This window comes from Gymnodraco acuticeps, unplaced genomic scaffold, assembly GCF_902827175.1.
Source record: "Gymnodraco acuticeps unplaced genomic scaffold, fGymAcu1.1, whole genome shotgun sequence".
NCBI classification, from domain to species: Eukaryota; Metazoa; Chordata; class Actinopteri; order Perciformes; family Bathydraconidae; genus Gymnodraco; species Gymnodraco acuticeps.
In genome coordinates this window covers 4631549-4654216 of record NW_022991216.1, presented here as the reverse complement: position 1 = coordinate 4654216, position 22668 = coordinate 4631549, and the positions used below count along the sequence as shown (strand labels likewise).

The 22668-nt window shown below is 44.0% G+C and overlaps 1 protein-coding gene across 1 annotated transcript in view; it reads left to right on the top strand.

The window, feature by feature from the left end:
* The first annotated feature begins 1875 nt into the window (after positions 1-1875).
* The window catches only part of LOC117561420 (synaptic vesicle glycoprotein 2C-like), a 60411-nt gene continuing 39618 nt past the window's right edge, over positions 1876-22668 (top strand). Inside the window, exons 1-3 of the mRNA XM_034238822.1 lie at positions 1876-2003; positions 6608-6772; positions 20802-21608. Of these exons, the coding sequence (XP_034094713.1) occupies positions 21026-21608 (583 nt within the window). The 5' untranslated portion in view covers positions 1876-2003; positions 6608-6772; positions 20802-21025. The remainder of the gene's footprint in view (positions 2004-6607; positions 6773-20801; positions 21609-22668) is intronic.

Here is a 22668-nt window from a genome sequence, read left to right as displayed (position 1 = left end):
AACAGCTAGGTAAAGTATCCAGGCAGAGCGCACTAGGTTTTTTTTCTGAATTAACGACCTAAGAAATAGCTGCATGTCTTCGGATTACATCTCTGGACTTGAGGGGTGTGCTCTAGGTCGTTACCAGCGTAAACTAGAGCTGTGTGGGTTGTCCGATTGCCCTTACAGACTGCCTGCAGATGTATGGAAAAACGACTCTCGAAAGTGGCCTTCGGTCGATTTTGGCAGCATCTACGTCTATCTTCTGGAAACACCAGGTGAATACCCCACTTGTCACAATAATATTATCATGCCAATGCATATATGTGGTATTTTAGAGTTGACTAGATATTGATTAAGGCAATAGACTATGATATTCTGCTTGCACCTCGTGTGAAATGGTGGATACCGGAAGTACGGTGTCGCCCTCGGCCCAAAACCCGTATGTGTCTGTGAAAGAATAAGAAACAAATAACTCTTATAAGGAGAATTACAAATAATACACAGGCCTACTTTAAAATAAATTAAACACAGCACTTGGGGAGTCCTCAGCACATTTGAAGGGAAAACAAATATTATTAAAATGGGCCCACTTTGAAATAAATAAAACATATAGCTGCACCCTAAAAAGAGTTAAAGGTAGGGTAGGTAAGAATGGAGAAACCAGCTCGAGTGTGCTAGAATTTGAAAGTGCACAACCGGAAAAAATATGCCTCTTCCTTCAGACTTTCTTACAGAGTCCCTCCTCCAACACACACGAACGCGCACATGACCAATGAGGGCACGAGATAAGTTTGTGCACAGATGGAAGGCTGACAGGCAGGTAGGCCATCCAGTTATTTTAGCCGGGCCGGGTCAGATGATTGGTCGTGCTTTTTACAGCGCTCCGGCTTCCAGAGATGAATTTTTGTATGTATTTATTGTCAAAGCATTTAATATATTCATTGCTATCGGGACGTTAAGAGCATTCCATGGAATATAACAAAAAGTGTTTTCTGAAATAAATTACATACCCCATTGAATTATGACTGAAGATCGTCAGCTGTCTTCCTCTCCCTTGTTGTTCCTCGATACGTAAAGGCTGCACCACCGTTGACAAGTTCTCTCTACATATCAAACATACCAGCATCGTTTGCTGTGAAAGCATATAACTCTGTCCACACAGAATTAAATCCTGTGTTCCTCCGGTACTTTTCTTTGATTTATTTATTTATTCAGGTTATTCGCCTCCAAGAAAAGGCGCTTGCACGGGACCGTAGCAGGATGTGACGCATATTTTAGTTGACCTAATTAAAACCGTTTTGTTTTTTATTTATGTGTCACAGTATCACCTCAAAATACAAGATACGAAACATTTTCAACCATGCAACAAAATATAAATAGTCCTATAAATACTTTTATTTTATTTCCTTCTTATTTTTGTCTAAGCTCAAGGGAGCCAGAGCAGAGGGCTTAAAGGGCCGCATGCGGCCCGTGGGCCGCGGGTTGCCGACCCCTGGCCTAGGGGATAGCAAGCCATCTCAGCTCATGGAGAGGATGCTAAATCTGCTAGGAGGGGAAGATCCCCGGATTTTATTCATGGAGACATTCCTACGCCACTTGCCTTCCCGTGTCCAGACGGCGCTACACACGTCCATTACAGAGCCCCGTGCATTGGCTGAAGAAGCCGACCTTTTTATCTTGGCTACCCAGCAGCCCGGTGTAGTGGCGCTAGCTGTGACACTCAGCGCCCCCGCGACAGTCAAGAAGGCTTGGGGGAGACTGGAGCAGGAGGAGCAGCGTTTGCAGGCCAAGGAGGCGGACCCGGACCCACGAAGAGTCGACAGAACCTGGGTCGTGCTAGAGGCAGACCAACGCCTTACAACAGGCCAAAACAGCTTCCGGATAAGTGGCAGCACGACATGTTTGACAACAGCTTCACTGGCTTCAGCAGCCCCGCTGGAGGTGGCGGCGTTGAAAGCGGGTGGCTGACTGGTTGTCCCGAAGCCGAGACTTTTAAGACACTGTGCTTCCTGGGGAGAGGGGTAAGGAAATGTGACGAAGGTAACTTTGTCACTGTGAACTGACGGCTTTGGGCCTTGTAACTCAGCACTTTAGTGAACAGTTTTGCACTTTATTAGCGTGATTGCACAGTACCGTTTGGCATGGCATATTTGCACATTTTATATAATTTATACTAATTATTGAGATAGTATTTATTAAAGGATTAAACCGTATTAATTGAAATGTCGTCTGGCAGGTGCTGGTCGGGTCCTCGGCTCCGCTTGACCAGATAGGGGAGTTAGCGCGAGCTCCGAAAGTGCTTATGCTGGTGTAGAATGACAGCGGTTAAGAATAATCCGGGTGCAAATAATATGTGGGGGTGTAGACATCATAGCGTTAAGTGGCATTAATTGTACAAGTGCTGACTGCGTTTAGTTGGGTTTGTATGGGTGTACTTCTGTTCAGTTATATGTTTGTGTTTGAAAAGTGTTCCCCCTCCTGTTATGTCTGTTGCTGGATTGTGTGCACCTGGTGCCCTGTGTTGTCTCCTCCCCCCTCACCTGTGTCTAGTTGCTGATTAGTGTGTGTGGGTATTTAGGCTCTGTTTCCCTGTCTGTTAGGGGCAGGGAGTGTGTGTGTGAGATCCTGGTGGCTGCAGGCTGGGCTCACGTGAACAGCAGCAGCAGGATTGAGGCTGTGTGTAATGTGTTGATGTTTTAATAAATGCCCACACCGGGTTGTATTTTTGGACGTTCTCCCTCTGCCTCCTTGCTTGGTCGGGCCGCTCAATTGTCAGCTTCACAATTGGCGTGGAGACACAGGAGAGTGTTTTTACCACGCACGGTTTGGGACCAGCACGAAGAAGTGTGTCGCTCCCTGCAGCTACAAGCCTCCGGGAAACGGAGGAGACAGCGCTCGGTAGTGGCCCTGAGCGTTGGCGGAACGAGCAGGCTGCTCTTCGTCAGCGACAGAGTCTCGGGAAGCTTGTTTTTGTGTGACACGGGAGCTCAACGGAGTGTAGTTCCTGCTTCGAGGGAAGACGTCGCTCGTGGGGGACATGGACCGCGGTTGACGACGGCTAATGGCGGCCCCATTCGCACATACGGCGTGAGGCCTATGTGTTTGTGTATTGGAGGACAACGTTTCAACTGGGATTTTGTGACGGCAGACATTTATTTTCCCCTCCTCGGGGTGGATTTTTTATGTGCTCACGGACTCCTTGTGGACGTTAAAAATAAACGCTTGATTGATGCCTTGACGTTTTCTTCCCTCGTTTGTACACTTGGCAAGGCGCCTTGGGGAGCGGACATTTTTCTCAGGCTGTTGGCTGACTTTCCGGACCTGACGCTGCCCACCTTCTCCGCGCTCACCACCAAGCATGGGGTGGAGCACCACGTCACCACCGAAGGTCCCCCAGTCTACGCCAGGGCCCGGCGGTTGAACCCTTCTAAGCTTGCAGTAGCAAGGGCGGAGTTTTCAACCATGGAACGCCTGGGTATCGTCCGCCGTTCTGACAGTCCTTGGGCCTCTCCTCTACACGTCGTTCCCAAGACGAACAGTGGTTGGCGCCCGTGTGGGGATTACCGCCGCCTCAACGATGCCACGACACGGTGCTGCGGGACCTGCCATTCGTGTTCGTCTACCTGGACGACATACTCGTCGCGAGCGCTTCGGTGGAAGAGCACCTGTCACACCTCCGAGCCCTTTTCACGAGGCTCAGCCAACACGGGTTGATCATCAATCCTGCAAAGTGACAATTCGGGGTTTTTTATATTGACTTCCTCGGGCACCGCGTCACCAAAGTCGGTGCAGCACCCCTGCCGGCGAAGGTGGAGGCTGTTGCGGCTTTTCCTCGACCGCTCACAGCCCGGTCGCTCCGTGAGTTTCTGGGGATGGTGACACCGTTTCATCGCCCGGGCCGCTCACATTATGCGGCCGCTGTATGAGGCTTTGAAAGGTACGACCCCCATCCAGGCGATCGACTGGACGGCAGAAGCTGAGTCTGCTTTCACGGAGGTCAAGACCGCGTTGGCTCAGGCGGCCCTGTTGGCGCACCCATCATCCACGGCTCCCATCTCCATTACCACAGACGCATCGGACTACGCTGTTGGTGCAGTGCACGAGCAGTGGGTGGAGGGCGCTTGGCAGCCACTCGCCTTTTTCAGCCGCCAGCTGACGCCCAGAGAACGCAAGTACAGCGCTTCTGACCGAGAGCTCCTTGGACTTTATTTGGCTGTGCGGCACTTCCGTTTTTTGCTGGAAGGCCGTGAATTTACGGCGTTTGTCGACTACAAGCCGCTCACGTTCGCCATGTCTAAAGTGGCGGAGCCTTGGTCGGCACGTCAGCAGCGGCAGCTTTCCTACATCTCGGAGTTCACCACAGACATTAAGCACGTGGCTGGCAAGTCGAATCTGGTGGCAGATTACCTTTCCAGGGTCGTCATCGGAGCCGTCCAGTTGGGCCTGGACTATACTCGCATGGCGGCGGACCAGGTCATGGACCCCGGCGTCCAGGCTCTGAAGGTGGAGGGCGCGGGGCTGCGCTTGGAGGATGTGGTGTTCGGCGACGCGGGCGTTACCCTCCTGTGTGACGTTTCCACGGGCCTATCGCGGCCAGTCGTTCCCGCCAGCTGGAGGCGTTCTGTGTTCGAGGCAGTGCACGGCCTGTCACACCCCGGCGTTAAGTATTCGGTGCGCTTGGTGGCTGCGAAGTTCGTCTGGCATGGGCTGAAAAAGGACGTGAGGACTTGGGCTGGTGAGTGTGTGGCTTGTCAGCGCGCTAAGGTGCACCGCCACACGAAGGCACCTTTGGAGTGTTTCCTGGTGCCTGAGAGGAGGTTTGACCAAGTCAATATCGACCTGGTTGGTCCATTGCCCTCCTCTCAGGGCTTTTTCTACCTCCTCACCATGGTGGACAGGACAACCCGTTGGCCGGAGGCGGTTCCTCTCGTGTCAACATCAACCGCAGACAGGCTTTCATTGCGACGTGGGTGTGTCGTTTTGGCACCCCGTCAGACATTTCCTCGGATAGAGCCTCACAGTTCACGTTCGAGCTCTGGAACGCAATATATATAAGCAATATCATAATAAAATTCAATAACGTGCTTTAACCACTAGGTTTTCCTTTCGATCCGCTGTGCACCGTTATGGTGTAAATACAGCCTATCTACCAATTGGATCAAATATAAAAGTCAGCCGAATTAGTGTTGATACTGCAAGGAGACGTATTGTGTGAAAAGAAATCTAAGATGTTGTGTAATTGCTGATATATTTATGATCCACGTTTTCAGTTTTGGCGGCAGTTCTCCTGTTTGTCTAGAAGTCTTCTCAGCAGGGTTCTATAAATAGAGAACTACGGCAGATATGTAATATTTAATGCAGCCGAACCGTGTATTACAATGCCGTTATGTGATGACTTTCAAAGAGAAAAGCAAGCACACTCGGAATAAAGTATTTTATTTTGAAAAAATGTTTTCGGATTTCACATCGCATAAACACCATATCCCAACGTGCACTAAACCATCCAATCACCAAGCTGAGGATCTTGCCTACGTCTGTTTCCGGTATTGTTTTTGACGGATGTATTTTGTTATACATACAGTCTTTCACATTTAAATTGTAATTTACATTAAAGTATTTCGTGAGGCATTCTAAAATGTTTTTTAATATAACTACGGTTCTAGTTGAAGAGTTTGTAAATGAACATGAAGCCAAGTTGTTGCCTGGCAACGCAATCGCACAACGTCACGTCCGTTAATTCCACATCCACAAGCATGGATTAACATCGATTTAATACATTAATGTAGCCTTTGTTTCTGCTAAAAGAGGTGTCGACCAGCTGGGGCAACAAGAAAATCGGCAAAATCGAGTGTGACTATTAAAAAATAAATCATTATTATATTAATAATGACAATAACAACCGACCGTCGTGGTACAGCATTTGCTTGGCATTTCCGGGTATTTGGTCCATGTTAACAATACCGTGTAACTGTCACGTTTGAAGGGACGAAATCGTGACATCTTCACGTCTCCCAGCATGGTAAATCATCACATGTTCACGTCTTGCCATGATACCGGGTTGGATTAAGATCACTTTATAAATCTTGCAGGGGAAATTCAGTTTTGGTGTTATCTTCAATTACACAAAGGCCTGAAATAAACACATGACAAACCTATAGACATGCACTTGTCAGATGTAGGCCTACAGTATGATGTTGAAGAGGTAATTTGAAATCATAATCTTAATTTTACTTGAAAATCTCTGCTTTTAAATTGAAAGCAGATTTTTTGCATCATTAGATTTGAATTCTGGCAGTGTAGCACTCCAGTGGTTTTAAGTTGACGTTGCAGACTCAGCAACAGTCCGTCATCGCTCAGTAAACTTCTTCCCAGGAGCCATATTTCAGCTCCATCCTTCCTCTTTGTTCTCATCCTCTCTTCAAACTCAGCAGCCTGTGATGCTGCCAGCCACCCTGCATCAATGAGCATTCACCACATGTTGTTGTACTATAATATACGGAAAGAATGCCCACTATTGTTTGTCCATGTAGGATGCTTGCCTATTGATTCAGTCTGCCTATTCCCTCCCTGCCTCCTCCCCCTCCCTTCCCCTCCCCCGTACACACTCACGCTTCCCACCTCCCAGCCTCTCTCGTCTCCCTCGGACTGCAGCAGAGAAACCGCTGCATCGGAGAAGACAAGAAACAAGAAATCTCGGCCCGATGCTCTCCATCTCTGCTGCCTCATAGAGGGAAACCAGGGAGAGGCGACTGGTCGAGCTCGGTACCATGCATCTGGTCCTCTGCAGGCTGTGAGTATTTTCTTTGCTTTTCAAATCTGAGAAACTAGACTTTAACTTCACCTCCCTCGGCACTGTAGTGAAAGATCGTATCTTAATCAGCCTTTTTGGATAATTTAATATGCAAGATGGAAGAATGGGATATCGCATGCACCTATGAAAGTGCTTTTTATTCTGTCATTGAAATAGAATTATGAACACAGCCACAACGTGCACATGATTGATGGAAAAGTTGGGGAACTTTCTAAGAGTTTCCAGCATAAGCATTATACACACGTGATTTGTTCTTATAACAAAGTTTTAGTTTTTAATGAAATGCTGCAAAACTAAATTGCGCACAATTATAGAATCAGAAATTCTGTATTCGTCCCACAGAGGGGACATTAACATTGTTACAGCACAAGTATGAGCCAACAAATTGCAATTATTAAGAGACATGCATAAAATATGAAAGATAAAACTCGAAATTGCACACATTTCAATCTGCAAAAATACTAAATATTATAACAGACGATCTAGGGACTTCCCAGATGTCACATGTGTGTGTCGTGGTCGTGGTGAATGATGTTGCAATCGTGTCGTGCTCAATGCTCGTGGAAATATGAGTTGGCTCACGCGCACGGAGCAGGCAACCCCCGTGCTTTCCCATCTGCAGGCAGAGCGAACCTGCAGTGACTGAGATGCGCAGAGAGAGAGGACAGACCCATCCATAACTCGGGAGTCGGTGCAGTGTGTGTGTGCGCGCGCGCATGCGTCCGGACAGTCTCCTCACTGTACAACGCTGTGGGGAGAATTGATTTCCACAGGCAGCAGGACAGCCCAAAATCTAATTATGGGACGCGACTACGTCAAAAGACTGCCCGGGGATTGATGCTCTTTCCTCTCCGTGCTGTGGGCTGTGCTCAGTCGGGAGAGCCGCTGCAGTGTAGTAAACCCTGCGAGTGGAACAAAGAGGAGGAAAGTGACAGATGAGTTTTACCATAAAGCTGTCCCAGTGAGCTGAATGGGAAGTGAGATTGGATCAAAAGGTTGGAAAAATAAACAGGTGTTTGCTGCATCAATAGATATTTTTCAAACATCCAAGCCAGTAAATTAATGTTTGCCTGTCTACATCAGTGTTTGCTTTAGCCCAGCAGCTGACAATGCTGGGCTGAACCTGACCATTTATTATTATCTCGGCTCCATCTAAACACAAAAGAAGGTTTGGCTTGTTACATGGGTCTGCACCACATCATTGTGAGGATTGTCAGGATGAGATCAGTTAGCCAATCAGTTGCCTGGAATTGAATACAGGAACATCATTAAGTCCTTAAATAAAGTTCCCCAATAAGACAAAAGAGTTGAGTGGATTCTTAATGGAATCACAGTTGAGATTATCTCAAAAGGTCTCCTTGGCGTAGTTTATTTTTGATGGATTTATACCACAAGTTGCACTTTATGACTCTTCAGCTGTTTATAGTTCAGCTTTCAGTTTTTACATGCCAAAAAAGGTGAGAATTAAGACAAAATTGAGAAAAAAAGGGGGATCAGATTGTGTAGAAGTCTATGAGAAAATGAACCCTCAGTTTGATGTGTTACCTCACTAAACATTTTCGGTACCACTTTACAATAAGACTACACTTATAAAGGGTTTACGAATAGTTTGTAATTCATTTATTAATTAGGTTGTGAACACTTTATAAATCATTAATAAGCTTTTATAAGACATGAGATAAACAGGGCAACTGTGACCTGTTGCTTGCCAAATAGTGAGCCCACATTTATCTGTACTGCTAAGCCTTATATTGGCTACATAGCTTACTTCGTCTTCTTCATCAGCCAGCATCCTTGGTGTGTTTTCAGTTAATGAAAGTTAATTACACTCATACACTGTATAATAATCAGTGTATGAACAAAATACTGAAAAAACAGACACACTTTCCATCAAACACAGTTTGGGCATCCACACAGGGACTCCCACAGCAGCTGGCTATATTCCAGCAGTCCGTAAACCCTCACAGCCATCATTACATACAAGCAATCAGGCAGCTGTGTGTGTGTGTGTGTCATCAGGAGGAGAATCCAATGTAGTTTGAGTTGTTTAAATGAATGGAGTACATGAGTTAAGTGGATCTCTGAGCTCTAAGGCATGATGCTCTGTAGTGTGTGTTCATTACTTTAATCTAAATCCCTGCTCCACTACTCTCCTGCGGTCATGCTATTTCAACAGTCTCCTGAGGCTACATCTTTAAAGGTGTCCTTCATGAGCCTGTTGTTTGAGATCATATGTCTCCCAATTCCTGAAACCTGAATTTTAAGATACAGTATTTGGGTATATTTTCAACCTTTTAATCAAATTATCCAAAGCTTGCAATTGGATATAAAGTGACGTCACTCTCTGGGATTTTGCCATTTTCTTCCAGCTTTCTTCTTTTGGGTAAAAAGCTATTTTAAATACATAATTTTCAACAGTTAAATCAAGTGTAAGGCTTATGCCAACATCACTAAAGCTGAAGTATAAGACAGGAATCATATTGCACATTAAGCTGTATTAATATCAGAAGGTCTAACACTATTTCTGTCAAAACCTAAACCTCTCTTGTGTAGCATCTGCTTCTCTTGGCGTGTAGTTGTATTCAAATGATTCACAACTGCCCACTGCAGCCATCTGTGGGCACTGCAGAACGCCTGTAGCGCTCTGCACACACCACTTGCATTTACATATTGATGATTATGCAGAAATCTTATCTGTGTAACCTGTACGATTATTGCATTTCCCCACTTAAAACTACTTGTTCAGAGAAAGTGTTTTGATGCAGTAATTTGCTGCAGAACATACTCTCCATTTCACCCAGCTCTTTCCAGAGTATGCACCTGCAGAGCGTATGCGTGTGTGTGTGTGTGTTTCTGTGTGTGTGTTGGCGTGAGTGATTAATGAACGTAGCTGGATGGCGTCAGCGGGCCATGACAGCACGACTGCGAGCAAATCATTTCTCCCCTCTCTGTGGACTGCTGATTCAGAGCTCGTATGCATTTTTGCTGATGGCTGAAATCACATCATAAGGGTTTTGTTACAATAACCCCAATCACAGCATCACAGCAGAAAGCGATGTGAGCCACCAATGAAAAGGAAATAAAAGCGATAAACGATATTAGCTTCTCTGTTTATGGGGGGCAAGGCTAAGGTAGCACATTTAAATGTGGTAGCTTCTCGTATAAGTGTGTATATTTTTCTGTGTTGTCAAAACGCCATTGGTTATATAGGTTGCTTCAAAGAAAGACTGGACATTTGGACTTTAAATAATTATTTCTGTAGCTCAAAGTGCATGAAAAGACTTCTAAATGTCAGCATTAATGACCAATTGCATATGGAGGAGCTTATCATGAATAATGAAATGTCAACAGAAGAGGGATAGCTTTCATATTCAATATTGCCAACAAGGCATTGACTTTGAAATTCTTGGCGCACTCAGATGAGAGGATGGAGAGAGTGAGCAGCAAGAAAGAAAATAAGTGAAGAGAGATGGAGAGAAATGGTGGGAACACCAGCGATCAGCATGGAGGATGTGAACTGAAACCAGGGACTATACACAGACCTGCTGTTATGCACTGTTAGTAATTTCCCCTTTTTGTAGAAAAGTTCTCTCAGTGTTGCAGTGCAGTGAGCTGATTGGCTATTTTCTTCTCTGCCATTTGGTGCAGGAACTCTCAGAGCATATCATGAGGTTTATCACAGTTTGACCTTTTAGTCACAGACGTCAAGCACTCAGCTGGAGGAGCTGCTGCGCTGGAAATGAGTTCAGGGAAGTTTGCAAAGAGAGCTGTGCTCGGGTAGAAAAACATGTCAATCCATGTAATATGAAGTGAGACTTTTCGTAAAAGTCAACATCTAAAAGTTGAAATAGGTAACAAGAAAGCTTTACGCACAATGACAACAAATGTACATTTTCAGTCAGATCCAAATGTAATCTTTGTGAAAACAATGCTACCTTTATGGTTTGGTTCCTGTTAAGCCCCGAGCCTGTTTTTCAAGTCTCAGGCTCGAAAATGACATGCCCAGAACAAATGACTATAACTTCCCTTCTAAAAGGGGTAAATTAATCATCTTTTTTCTCAAAGTAATGATAAACCTGTGAGTTGGATGTAGAAAAGTCAGAATAAATATAGATGTTTTTATTTTAAAGTAAAATCAGATTGAAAAAAACCCCATTACTTATAGTGAAAACCACGCTTGAATGATGGGATAGTAGGCCAAAAGCTTTAGGAATCCAAACTATAACATATAATAAGTACCCTGTATCAAGATTGATGCAAAACAAGTGACATTTGACCTTTTTAGAGGTTTAGAAAAAAAAAAACACCTCTGGGGTCATTTGGGTGGATTTGCCATATCTCTAGAACCCATCGGTCGATTTTGGTGATTGACACCTCTTTTGAACCATTAGAGCCAATAGAATCGAGGGGGGGTTCCTAAATCCATTTTAACATTACCATTGGTGAATGAGAGTGATGTGCAGCCAGCATGCCCAAAACCGGAAGCTGGGTTACGCTCTATAGAAAACTACGTTTATTGACATAAATGTTATGATGGATTATCAGTAATCATTTCAAAGTGACACAGATACATTGGATTAACCTTCATAAGCGTTTATATGCGTTTTAATGCCCTTGAACACAACTTTTGATCAGAAAACAGCAAAGGTAAGACGTATTTGCTGTTTTGGCCACATAAAGTGAAGTTGTGTGTTGTCTTTGCTGGCCTTCGCTGCCGTGAGTTCTGGTCGCACAGTGATGATACTTATACCATTGGAATCTCAGCTTTCATATGATATCTAGTTTATGCAGATGCATGAAGTATAAAATATCGCTACCGTGAGTTATGTGCTAAGTGGGTTAGCACCCTTTTGCTTAGTGCTGATTCAGAGGTGTGGCGTTAGACTTGTGTTTTGTTTAGGTAAAAATGGTTCATATAGCCAGTTAGCTGAGTTTCTTCCCGTTAAGTGGGTATGACACATTAATAGGTTGTTAAATGTTTAGAAACCCTGACCCTCCCACAGTTTCGTGAAAATTGTTTTGTTTGGTTAAAAGCGGCTATAACTGATTTCTTTCTCAGGGGTACGATACAATACGATACAATATACTTTATTGTCCCCGTAAGGAAATTTGTTATGGACTCCGTCCTGCAGTTCCGCATACATGTACATATACAAACATAGTGGACATTAAGAAACATACACATATCATCAGTCATACACCGTTTGAACAAACACAATACACAGATGCACATACTGACAATGGCGACCTATTGCACTACCCTCATGGCCAACATTTAATTTCATGTGAATGTTAAGAAGCTTAATAGGTAGGAATGAGTGCTTATAGCGGTTCAGCCTGCTCTTGGGGACACTGAATCTTCTACCAGAAGGTAGGAGCTGGAATTCTGGGTGGAGTATGTGGGTGGGATCAAACACAATTTTATTTGCCTGTCTGATAATGGACTGCTCGTATATGTTTTGAAGAGATGGGTGTTTTTGAACCCCCATCATTTTCATAGCAGTCTGTACCAGGCGAGCGATCTGTGACTTTGACTGCACTGTCAAGTTACCATACCAGGCAGTAATACCATACAGGGTTCGTACGGTCATTGAAAACCTGGAAAAGTCATGGAAATTCAAAACTCAAATTCCAGGCCCTGGAAAAGTTATGGAAAACAATATTTTTCTAAAAGTTTTGGAAAAGTCATGGAAATGTAACTAAAGTTGCGTCAAATATAATTTACATTTTATCTAATCGCCGAAATAATCTGCGGTCGCGAGCTGTTATGTGCCATCATGATGCGCATGAAGCGCGAGCTGTGTGCGCGAGCTGTGTGCTCGAGACTTCCTGCCTGTCGGGCCGGCTGAACTCTGCTGCTCCGGGATGAGGGTCAGCTACATTATCTACGGTGCGTTCGTTAACTGTGCGGAGTCACTGTGGCACAGACTACACCGCTGGTGAACAGCTGTTAGAACGGGCCGTTCAGGTGTTCAGAGCAGAGCGTGATGTAGCTAGCATACATTGTCACTATCTGCTAACGTTAGCTTTAGCCTTCGTTTTCTAATAGTTTTTTTCATAGGCTATAAACAGAGGTGGTATAAGTATAGAGATTGTACTAGAGTAAAAGTAGAAGTACTCAGATCTTGTACTTAATACAAGTAGAAGTACTCAGATCTTGTACTTGAGTAAAAGTAGAAGTACTCAGATCTTGTACTTGAGTAAAAGTAGAAGTACTCAGATCTTGTACTTGAGTAAAAGTAGAAAAGTATTATAAAAATACTAAGCCTTGCACAGAGGCATGAAAATACATTTTCAAAATGCTCAACAGTGCTGCCAAAATTATAAACTGACTGCTACACAATTAAAATAAATGCTTTTATATATTTCTATTAGATGTAACTCTTTGGCGTTTCTGTTATTATTGACACTGCTGCTTTAGCTGTTCTGACTGCTAAAATCCTCTGTTATTCCTCATTTTAAAGCCGATATCCCGTGGGGTCGAGGGGCTCGGATCCTTGTCACCTTTTTCATACCTGATGACTTTGCATCCCTGACTACAGTTGCTTTAGCGTGTAGAAGCTAGTAAGCCTACTATTTGATTTGTTTTAGATAGGCACTACATGTTTCATATGCAGACCTTATTTTCATGTTCCATGTTAAAATAAACCATTTTCAGTGGTCATTTTTTTTTGGTCATGGAAAATTAGGTAAAGGTCATTGAGAAGTCATGGAAAAGTCATTGAAAATCATTGGTGAAAAAGTGTATGAACCCTGACCATACCTAATGATGCTCTCCAACACTGCATGATAGAACAGTAACATGAACTTCTGGTCGACTCCGAAAGCCCGGAGTCGACGCAGAAAGTACAATCGCTGTTGAAGTCTAGAGCACAGACCTTGAACATGCGCCTTCCAGCTGAGTGTATTATCTAGATGGACACCAAGATACTCATAGGAGCTGACCTGAGTTATGGGTTCATTGTGGATAACCACCGGCCTAAGGTCATCCACTGCCTTTGGGTCCCACACCATCTCCTCAGTCTTCTTCACATTCAGCACTAGATGGTTAACATCACACCACTACACAAATCTTTCTATTTCAGAGTGGTAAGCTGATTAACTGCTGCCTTTGTGCATTAAGCCAAGGATGGCTGTATCATCTGAGAATTTGATGATGTAATTCTCCGGGTGGATTCTCGTACAGTCGTTTGTGTACAGTGTGAAGAGGACCGGGGAGCTCACACAACCCTGGGGGGCTCCTGTACTGATGGTCCGGGGCTCTGAGAGGGCATTGTTGACCCTGACATGCTGAGTGTGATTGGTTAAAAACTAAAAATACCATTTCAAGATAAAAGGATTTATACTGATTTGTATTAGTTTTTGAAGCAAGATGTGAGGCTGCAGTGTGTTAAAAGCCGAGCTGAAATCCACAAACAGTAGGCGTACATATGCCTTAGGGTCTTCCAGGTGTTTAGTGACCAGGTGTGTGATGCTATTTAGAGCATCGTCTGTGCCACGCCCTTGCTTGTAGGCAAACTGAAAAGGGTCTAGATGTACATCAACCTCTTTCTTTAGCAGCGGCACCATGATCCTCTCAAAACATTTCATGACAATGGATGTCAATGCAACAGGCCTAAAATCATTCATCAACCTTTGGACAAGGTTTTTTGGACACAGGTTTTATTATTGATTTTTTCCAGAGGGTGGGATGGTGTGAAGATCAACAGATTTTTGAAATATGGGACACCATGCTGATGTCAGTTCTTCTGAAAATGTCTTGAGAAGGAATGCAGAGATGCCATCTGGCCCTGTGGCCTTCTTAGTACAGTTGTGTTTGAAAAGTGATCGGACCTTTAAAGGGTCAATAACCACCCTTTCATCCTGGTCAGTAGCAGAGATTGTCTCTAAGATGTCTGTACATTCAGAGGAGATGTCCTGGGTTTCAAATCTCATGTAAAAGTCATTCAGTTCATTTGCTTTTTGCAGGTCATCAGAGGTACAGAGAGTTTTTTTAGCTGGAGTCATATTTGTGATTGCCTTCATAGTGTCCCAAAGTTCCTTGGAGTTCATTGTAGAGGGTAGAGGAAACAAATGCTAGAACCAGCACATACATTAGCTTAGTCTTGCATGAAAACTGTAATGCATCTTGAAATAGAATAGGCTGCATGGCTCACTCCAAAGTTTAAGTATATGTCTACTACAAGAAATGAAATGAAATAACTTCACCTAAAGCCTTTGGATAGAGCCAGAAAAACTGATTTCCCCTGCTTCCAGTCTTCATGCTAAGCTTATCATACCCCAACTCTCACTAAATACCACCAAGACATGTCAATCTTTTTATCTAATGCTCAGTTAGCAAGCGTAATGTGGTTATTTTAGTAAGGATGGTGCCATATATTGAGCATTTAAACACACTGGAATAAAAAAGAAACAAAAAAGCTTAAAGGTGATAAAACCAAGTTATATATAAATTCATTTTACTAGTATACTGACTTGAACAACTTAAAAACATTGTTACCTACGTTGATTTCATGTTTCATCTCCACTGATGTGGGAAGTGACGCAGTGTAAATCCTAACAGCGGCAGGTCTTCTTATTTAATGTCCTGAATCCATAGGATGGTGGTATTTGTGGCCAGGGGGGAGTCATTGTCTCATCATCTAACTGTGAACAAAGTTAGTTAAAACCCCTTTCCCCATTAATTTTATTGCTGCATTGCACCAAAATGTCCCGGGCTGCTGTACGTCGCTGTGGAGCCCCGGCGCCTATGTGCAAATGACAGATCCCGAATGATGTTTTATCTATTCCTGCAGAGCAAAGGTGAGCAGAAACACCATAAATCACCCTGCCAAGCTATATTTGGGCACTTAACCCAGTCTCTATACCTCAGTGTATGCTTTCCACTCCAGGGACTGCAGATACAAATACAGTACCCTCTTGTAAGAAGTTTTAATTGTATTTCTCTTTATTTAGAGACACAATCATATCACAAGTTGGTACCTATGTGGTTGCATCTGTACAGTATATGAATCATTTCACACATGGTATCATTCCTGTTTAAGGTTGTCTGGTATTTACTTTAATGTTTCTAAATAGCAGATGCCACTAAATCCTACTATTCCTGAGATCAATAGATAAGTTAACAAGAAGGATTAGGCAGCAAACATGTAATGCATTATTTCTTGACTTTATTATTACCGGGGATGTCCGGATCAATTTGTCTGATTTGGATCCAAGTCCTTTAATAATTGATATTTTCTTGAGGGAATAGAACTGTTGAAACGGATGGGAAGCGACCCACTAAAGAGAACACTTGTCACTCTGTTGCAGTTGTAAGGGCTGGAAAAACTCTTCTATATTTTAAAACAATATAATCTTTTTAATGTATCTTTTCATTTGCATCATCATGGAGGATGTAATGTTAGGTTTAAGCATATTAATGCCAGACATTAGCAAGAGAAGATGCCTGGGGCATTTGAGTGTTTTCCAGTCAGATATGAAACGCTCCTGTACACGTCTTTTGCATCTTCTGGGGTTTTCCTTTTGTTCTGTCTGTAGTGTGTATTGCTTCTGTCAGTAACCGTACTGCTGAGGGTCTCTGAGTGTGATGTGTGGGCCGCAGCCTGCTGGTGTTTCTCCTGCGGCCGTCTGTGGGCCTGACGCTCGCTGTGTGGCAGACAGACAGCTCGGGCCCCATGTGTTGACAGGTCTTCTGAGGGGCCATGCCAGGGCCGCATTAGAGAGCCTTAAGGGGGTTCAGTCATACAGGATGACATTCCCAGCCCTGGAACACAATTCTGATATGAACTGACAGAAAACATGTTCACAAAAGCCACATTTAAAAAATCTAATATTTCTGAATGTGTAATCCAAATGAATAAATGATGCAGGGTATGAGGGATATTTATGAAATCCAACCTAGTCCAGTTCTGTTTGACTTGACACAAATGTGCACTGAATTAAAAAATATGAGTATTTGTGTCAGAATACAAGCCGATGGAATCTGCACATTTGGGTAATATCTGTGCGTTTGTTACCTCATATGAACGACGCTAATACACTGCTTTTCAGTATTGCAGCTTTATCGCACAGACACTGGAGTGGCAGCAATTTATTTCCGTTACAATAACTATTGACCTGTAAAAAAATGTAATCAGTAACCTAATCTGAGTACCAAAACATAAAAGTAATGCAACCTTAGTGCTTTCTGTTACTTCTGAATAACGTCAATATCAAATGCAATGTTAATAAATATATGATAAAGACATTTCAATAAGATGTTTTCTATGTAAGTGTGTTATAGGAATACCTATTGAATTAAAAAAAAAAGTACAAATGAACCAAGAAAGTGAAATCCTGCTAGTAATCCCGATTTGGAATGTATCAGTAATATGATTAAATCTTAAAAAACCCAAAAAATCCTGATAGATGTAATCCATTATTCCCCAAGCCTGTTGCTGCACTAAAAGCCAAAAACTGCATTTCCCACAATATTCCTAAAAGTATTTTGACATTTCAGAATAAAAGTTGGTAAAACCATTGATATGATAACACTGTACATTTTGCTGTGACTTTTGCACAACAGACAGTGTGTGGGAGTTTTGTTGAGTGTGTTCAGATCAGATCATAGTTTAGTTCCTGAATTCAGAAGCTGGATGTATTCGGTCTGATACTGAGGGTCTGATACTGAGGGTCTGAAACTGAGGGTCTGAAACTGAGGGTCTGAAACTGAGGGTCTGATACTGAGGGTCTGATACTGAGGGTCTGAAACTGAGGGTCTGAAACTGAGGGTCTGATACTGAGGGTCTGAAACTGAGGGTCTGATACTGAGGGTCTGATACTGAGGGTCTGATACTGAGGGTCTGATACTGAGGGTCTGATACTGAGGGTCTGAAACTGAGGGTCTGAAACTGAGGGTCTGATACTGAGGGTCTGAAACTGAGGGTCTGATACTGAGGGTCTGCTACTGAGGGTCTGATACTGAGGGTCTGAAACTGAGGGTCTGAAACTGAGGGTCTGATACTGAGGGTCTGCTACTGAGGGTCTGATGCTTAGGGTCTGAGGGTCTGATGCTGAGGTTCTGATACTGAGGGTCTGATGCTTAGGGTCTGAGGGTCTGATGCTTAGGGTCTGATGCTGAGGGTCTGATACTGAGGGTCTGATACTGAGGGTCTGATACTGAGGGTCTGATACTGAGGGTCTGAGGGTCTGATGCTTAGGGTCTGATACTGAGGGTCTGATGCTGAGGTTCTGATTTTGAGGTTCTGATGCTGAGGTTCTGATACTGAGGGTCTGATGCTGAGGGTCTGATACTGAGGGTCTGATACTGAGGGTCTGATACTGAGGGTCTGATACTGAGGGTCTGATACTGAGGTTCTGATACTGAGGGTCTGATGCTTAGGGTCTGATGCTGAGGGTCTGATACTGAGGGTCTGAGGGTCTGATGCTTAGGGTCTGATACTGAGGGTCTGATACTGAGGGTCTGAGGGTCTGATACTGAGGTTCTGATGCTGAGGTTCTGATGCTGAGGTTCTGATGCTGAGGGTCTGATGCTGAGGGTCTGATACTGAGGGTCTGATACTGAGGGTCTGATACTGAGGGTCTGATACTGAGGGTCTGATGCTGAGGTTCTGATGCTGAGGTTCTGATACTGAGGGTCTGATACTGAGGGTCTGATACTGAGGGTCTGATACTGAGGGTCTGATGCTGAGGGTCTGATGCTGAGGGTCTGATACTGAGGGTCTGATACTGAGGGTCTGATACTGAGGGTCTGATACTGAGGGTCTGATACTGAGGTTCTGATACTGAGGGTCTGATGCTTAGGGTCTGATGCTGAGGGTCTGATACTGAGGGTCTGAGGGTCTGATGCTTAGGGTCTGATACTGAGGGTCTGATACTGAGGGTCTGAGGGTCTGATACTGAGGTTCTGATGCTGAGGTTCTGATGCTGAGGTTCTGATGCTGAGGGTCTGATGCTGAGGGTCTGATACTGAGGGTCTGATACTGAGGGTCTGATACTGAGGGTCTGATACTGAGGGTCTGATGCTGAGGTTCTGATGCTGAGGTTCTGATACTGAGGGTCTGATACTGAGGGTCTGATACTGAGGGTCTGATACTGAGGGTCTGATACTGAGGGTCTGATGCTGAGGTTCTGATGCTGAGGGTCTGATACTGAGGGTCTGATACTGAGGGTCTGATACTGAGGGTCTGATACTGAGGGTCTGATACTGAGGTTCTGATGCTGAGGTTCTGATGCTGAGCTTCTGATGCTGAGGTTCTGATACTGAGGGTCTGATACTGAGGGTCTGATACTGAGGGTCTGATACTGAGGGTCTGATGCTGAGGTTCTGATACTGAGGGTCTGATACTGAGGGTCTGATACTGAGGGTCTGATACTGAGGTTCTGATGCTGAGGTTCTGATGCTGAGCTTCTGATGCTGAGGTTCTGATACTGAGGGTCTGATACTGAGGGTCTGATACTGAGGGTCTGATACTGAGGGTCTGATACTGAGGGTCTGATGCTGAGGTTCTGATACTGAGGGTCTGATACTGAGGTTCTGATACTGAGGGTCTGATACTGAGGGTCTGATACTGAGGGTCTGATACTGAGGGTCTGATACTGAGGTTCTGATGCTGAGGTTCTGATGCTGAGCTTCTGATGCTGAGGTTCTGATACTGAGGGTCTGATACTGAGGGTCTGATACTGAGGGTCTGATGCTGAGGGTCTGATACTGAGGGTCTGATGCTGAGGTTCTGATACTGAGGGTCTGATACTGAGGGTCTGATACTGAGGGTCTGATACTGAGGGTCTGATACTGAGGGTCTGATACTGAGGTTCTGATGCTGAGGTTCTGATGCTGAGGGTCTGATGCTGAGGGTCTGATACTGAGGGTCTGATACTGAGGGTCTGATACTGAGGGTCTGATACTGAGGTTCTGATACTGAGGGTCTGATGCTGAGGTTCTGATGATGTTTTACAGTTAATGTTCTGTCTGGGTGAAAGTGAAGCCACAAAGCAGTGCTGTTGATTTGAGGGGGTCACCGTGACTTTTCAGACGGCTGCTGTGTTTTTGTACACATCGGGAGAGGTAGCAGGCCCAGAGAGGTCACAGTGACTTGACTGTGGTCCTGTTAATGAGTACAGTGATGACCACAAGCTGTTAGACTTCAGGGGGTTTCTTCTTTAATAGTAAGACCTACCGCTGTCATGTCCTCAGTAAACTAGGAGAAATCACTAAAGGACTACAGTTCTCAGTGGGTGTGTTATACTGTGAGAGACACAGTCCTGTGAGACTCCAGAAATACTTCAAGGACACGAGTTGTAATTAAATGGGGTTCATTAGTTTGCAATCTTTGCTGACAGACCTATTACTGGAACAACATGTTTTTGCTTTTTTTTTGCAATCTATCACATTAGTTTGGATTGATTTTCAATTAAATCATTGATCATTGATGGCCCTCTTAGAAGTAGATGTTTTCCTCTGTAGAATACAAAAAAAGACATACTGTAGTTCAGCAACACTTTGAGTAAAGTTGTTGTTTTGTCCACAAATTGCACTGTATCCAATTTCTACCAAAGGTTTAGAAGATTTGCCTCTACACGTCCACAAAACCCGCTGTTTATTAGGTACACCTAGCTGTTCATATCTATATATAAGATCTCTGCAAAAGGTCTAACCTTTGAGAAGCTATTTTCGTCGGCAATTGTAAAAAATGTGCTCATTGAAATCTTGTTATGGTTCTTGTGAATTGCATTGCATTATATTTATAGGGGTCTGTAATACTGTGTGTTGTAGAGAAAAAATAGGGCAACATTTATTTTGTCGGATGATGCAAGCATTTATGGTTCTCATAAGATGAAGAGTTGTGTTTTATGTTTTGATTGAGTGTCTTAAGTGTGTAAATGTATCTTTTGCTAAGTCCCTGTTTCTGTTTGTGTTTCAGTGTGCCAAGAAATACTGCAGTTGTGTATCTGCAGTTATGCGGCTTATCAGGCTAACTTTTCTTTTCTTTTTCTGTCCCTACAGGCTGGTGATCTCTTTTGCTGACCTCTGACAGGCAGGAGGATCTTTCCAATTTGAGATCTCGGGTCATTACTTAATCATTGGTGTCCTGGCAGCTGACTTGCCTTGTTCTGTCAGGGAATAGAACACAAGAAAGAAAGGAAAAAATAACTTTTGTTGCACCTTGTGGAATAAATCTCAATAGGTTTCATTAAAAAACTTTTAGTGCCACACTTCCTCGTGCCAAGATGGATGAAACGCACAACAACAGGGTTTCCTTGGCGAAAGGTGCCAAGGACATCGCTAAGGAAGCAAAGAGGCAAGCTGCCAAAAATGTAGGCAAAGCAGTTGATCGAGCCTCAGATGAATACTCGACTCATCGCAGCTACAACCGTTTCCAGAACGAGGAAGAAGACGAGAACAACTACAATGCTAACGATCAGCACGCCAACGATGAGGAAGGGGCCTCCAGTGATGACACAGAGGGCCACGACGATGAGGATGAGATCTACGAGGGGGAGTACCAAGGCGTCCCGGCCCACAATGAGGGGAAGCTGCGGGACGGTCAGGTGGCTCTGGGTCAGCCGGTCTCTGACAGTCTGAAGAGTAACAAGGAGCTGGAGAGCGAGAGGCAGACGGACGAGGAGGAGCTGGCCCAGCAGTACGAGCTCATCATGCAGGAGTGTGGCCACGGGAGGTTCCAGTGGCAGCTGTTCTTCGTTCTCGGGCTGGCGCTCATGTCTGATGGCGTGGAGGTGTTCGTGGTTGGCTTCGTCCTCCCCAGTGCTGAGACAGACATGTGTGTCAAAAACTCTGGTGCTGGATGGCTGGGTAAGCATGTGTGTGGATTAAAGAGGACATTTAATGATCATTTTCAGGTTCATACGTGTATTTAGTGTCTCTACTGGGACATGTCTCCATGCGTTAATGTTCAAAAAGCTCTTTATTTTTCTCATACTGCCAGTGCTGCAGCACCTCTTTTCACCCTCTGTCTGAAACCATAGCCCAGTCTGCTCTGATTGGCCCGGCACTGTTGAGATTGGTCAACCACTTAGGCTAAGGGGCGGGACATCTCTATCATGTACAGTGTGTTGGATCGCTAGCCAATAGAGAGGCGAGGGTTACTTAGTGATATCATTATTTTACGGAAGTAAACTAAGGAGTCCAATGGAGGCGTTTGAAGCAGGGGGGAGTGTGTAGGAGAGAAACTCCCTATCGAGTAGTGCTGGGGGGAAACGATTATTTTGAAAACGATTAATCGGGCGATTATTTGATCGATTAGTCGACTAATCGAACGATTATTTTTCTGTTGTTCAATTCATAAAAAACGTAATGTAAAAAAAAGTAATGTAAAACATTTTTTTTCCACAATACTGTGTCTCAGGGGATCTTAATATTTAAGAACCTATTAATGTGTTATACCAGATTAACGGAAATAATCTCAGCTAACTGACGATACAAACCATGTTTACCAACACAAAACAAAACACAAGTCTCATAAGAAGCAAACTAAAATGCTATCTTGACCCCTGAGCGAAAAATGCTAACGGACATTGGCACAGAACTCAAGATAACCCTTATTACTTATCGTAGCTGCACATACAAGATATCCGATTAAAGCTGAGACTCCACAGATTATGTAGGTACATAGTATCATCACTGAGTGATCCGGACTCGCGACAGGGGAAGCAAATACAGTCATCACAACACGTACCTTCACAGAGCTTCTAGGGAGATCGTCTCACCGCCGTAGCTGTCAATCTGATCAAAATACGTGTTCAATGGCATTAAAATGAGAAAAAACGCGGCTGAATCGGTTAATCCATAGGTTTTTAACGTCTATGTATAAAAAAATTATTGAATTTATAATCCATAATTCCATTTTTATGTA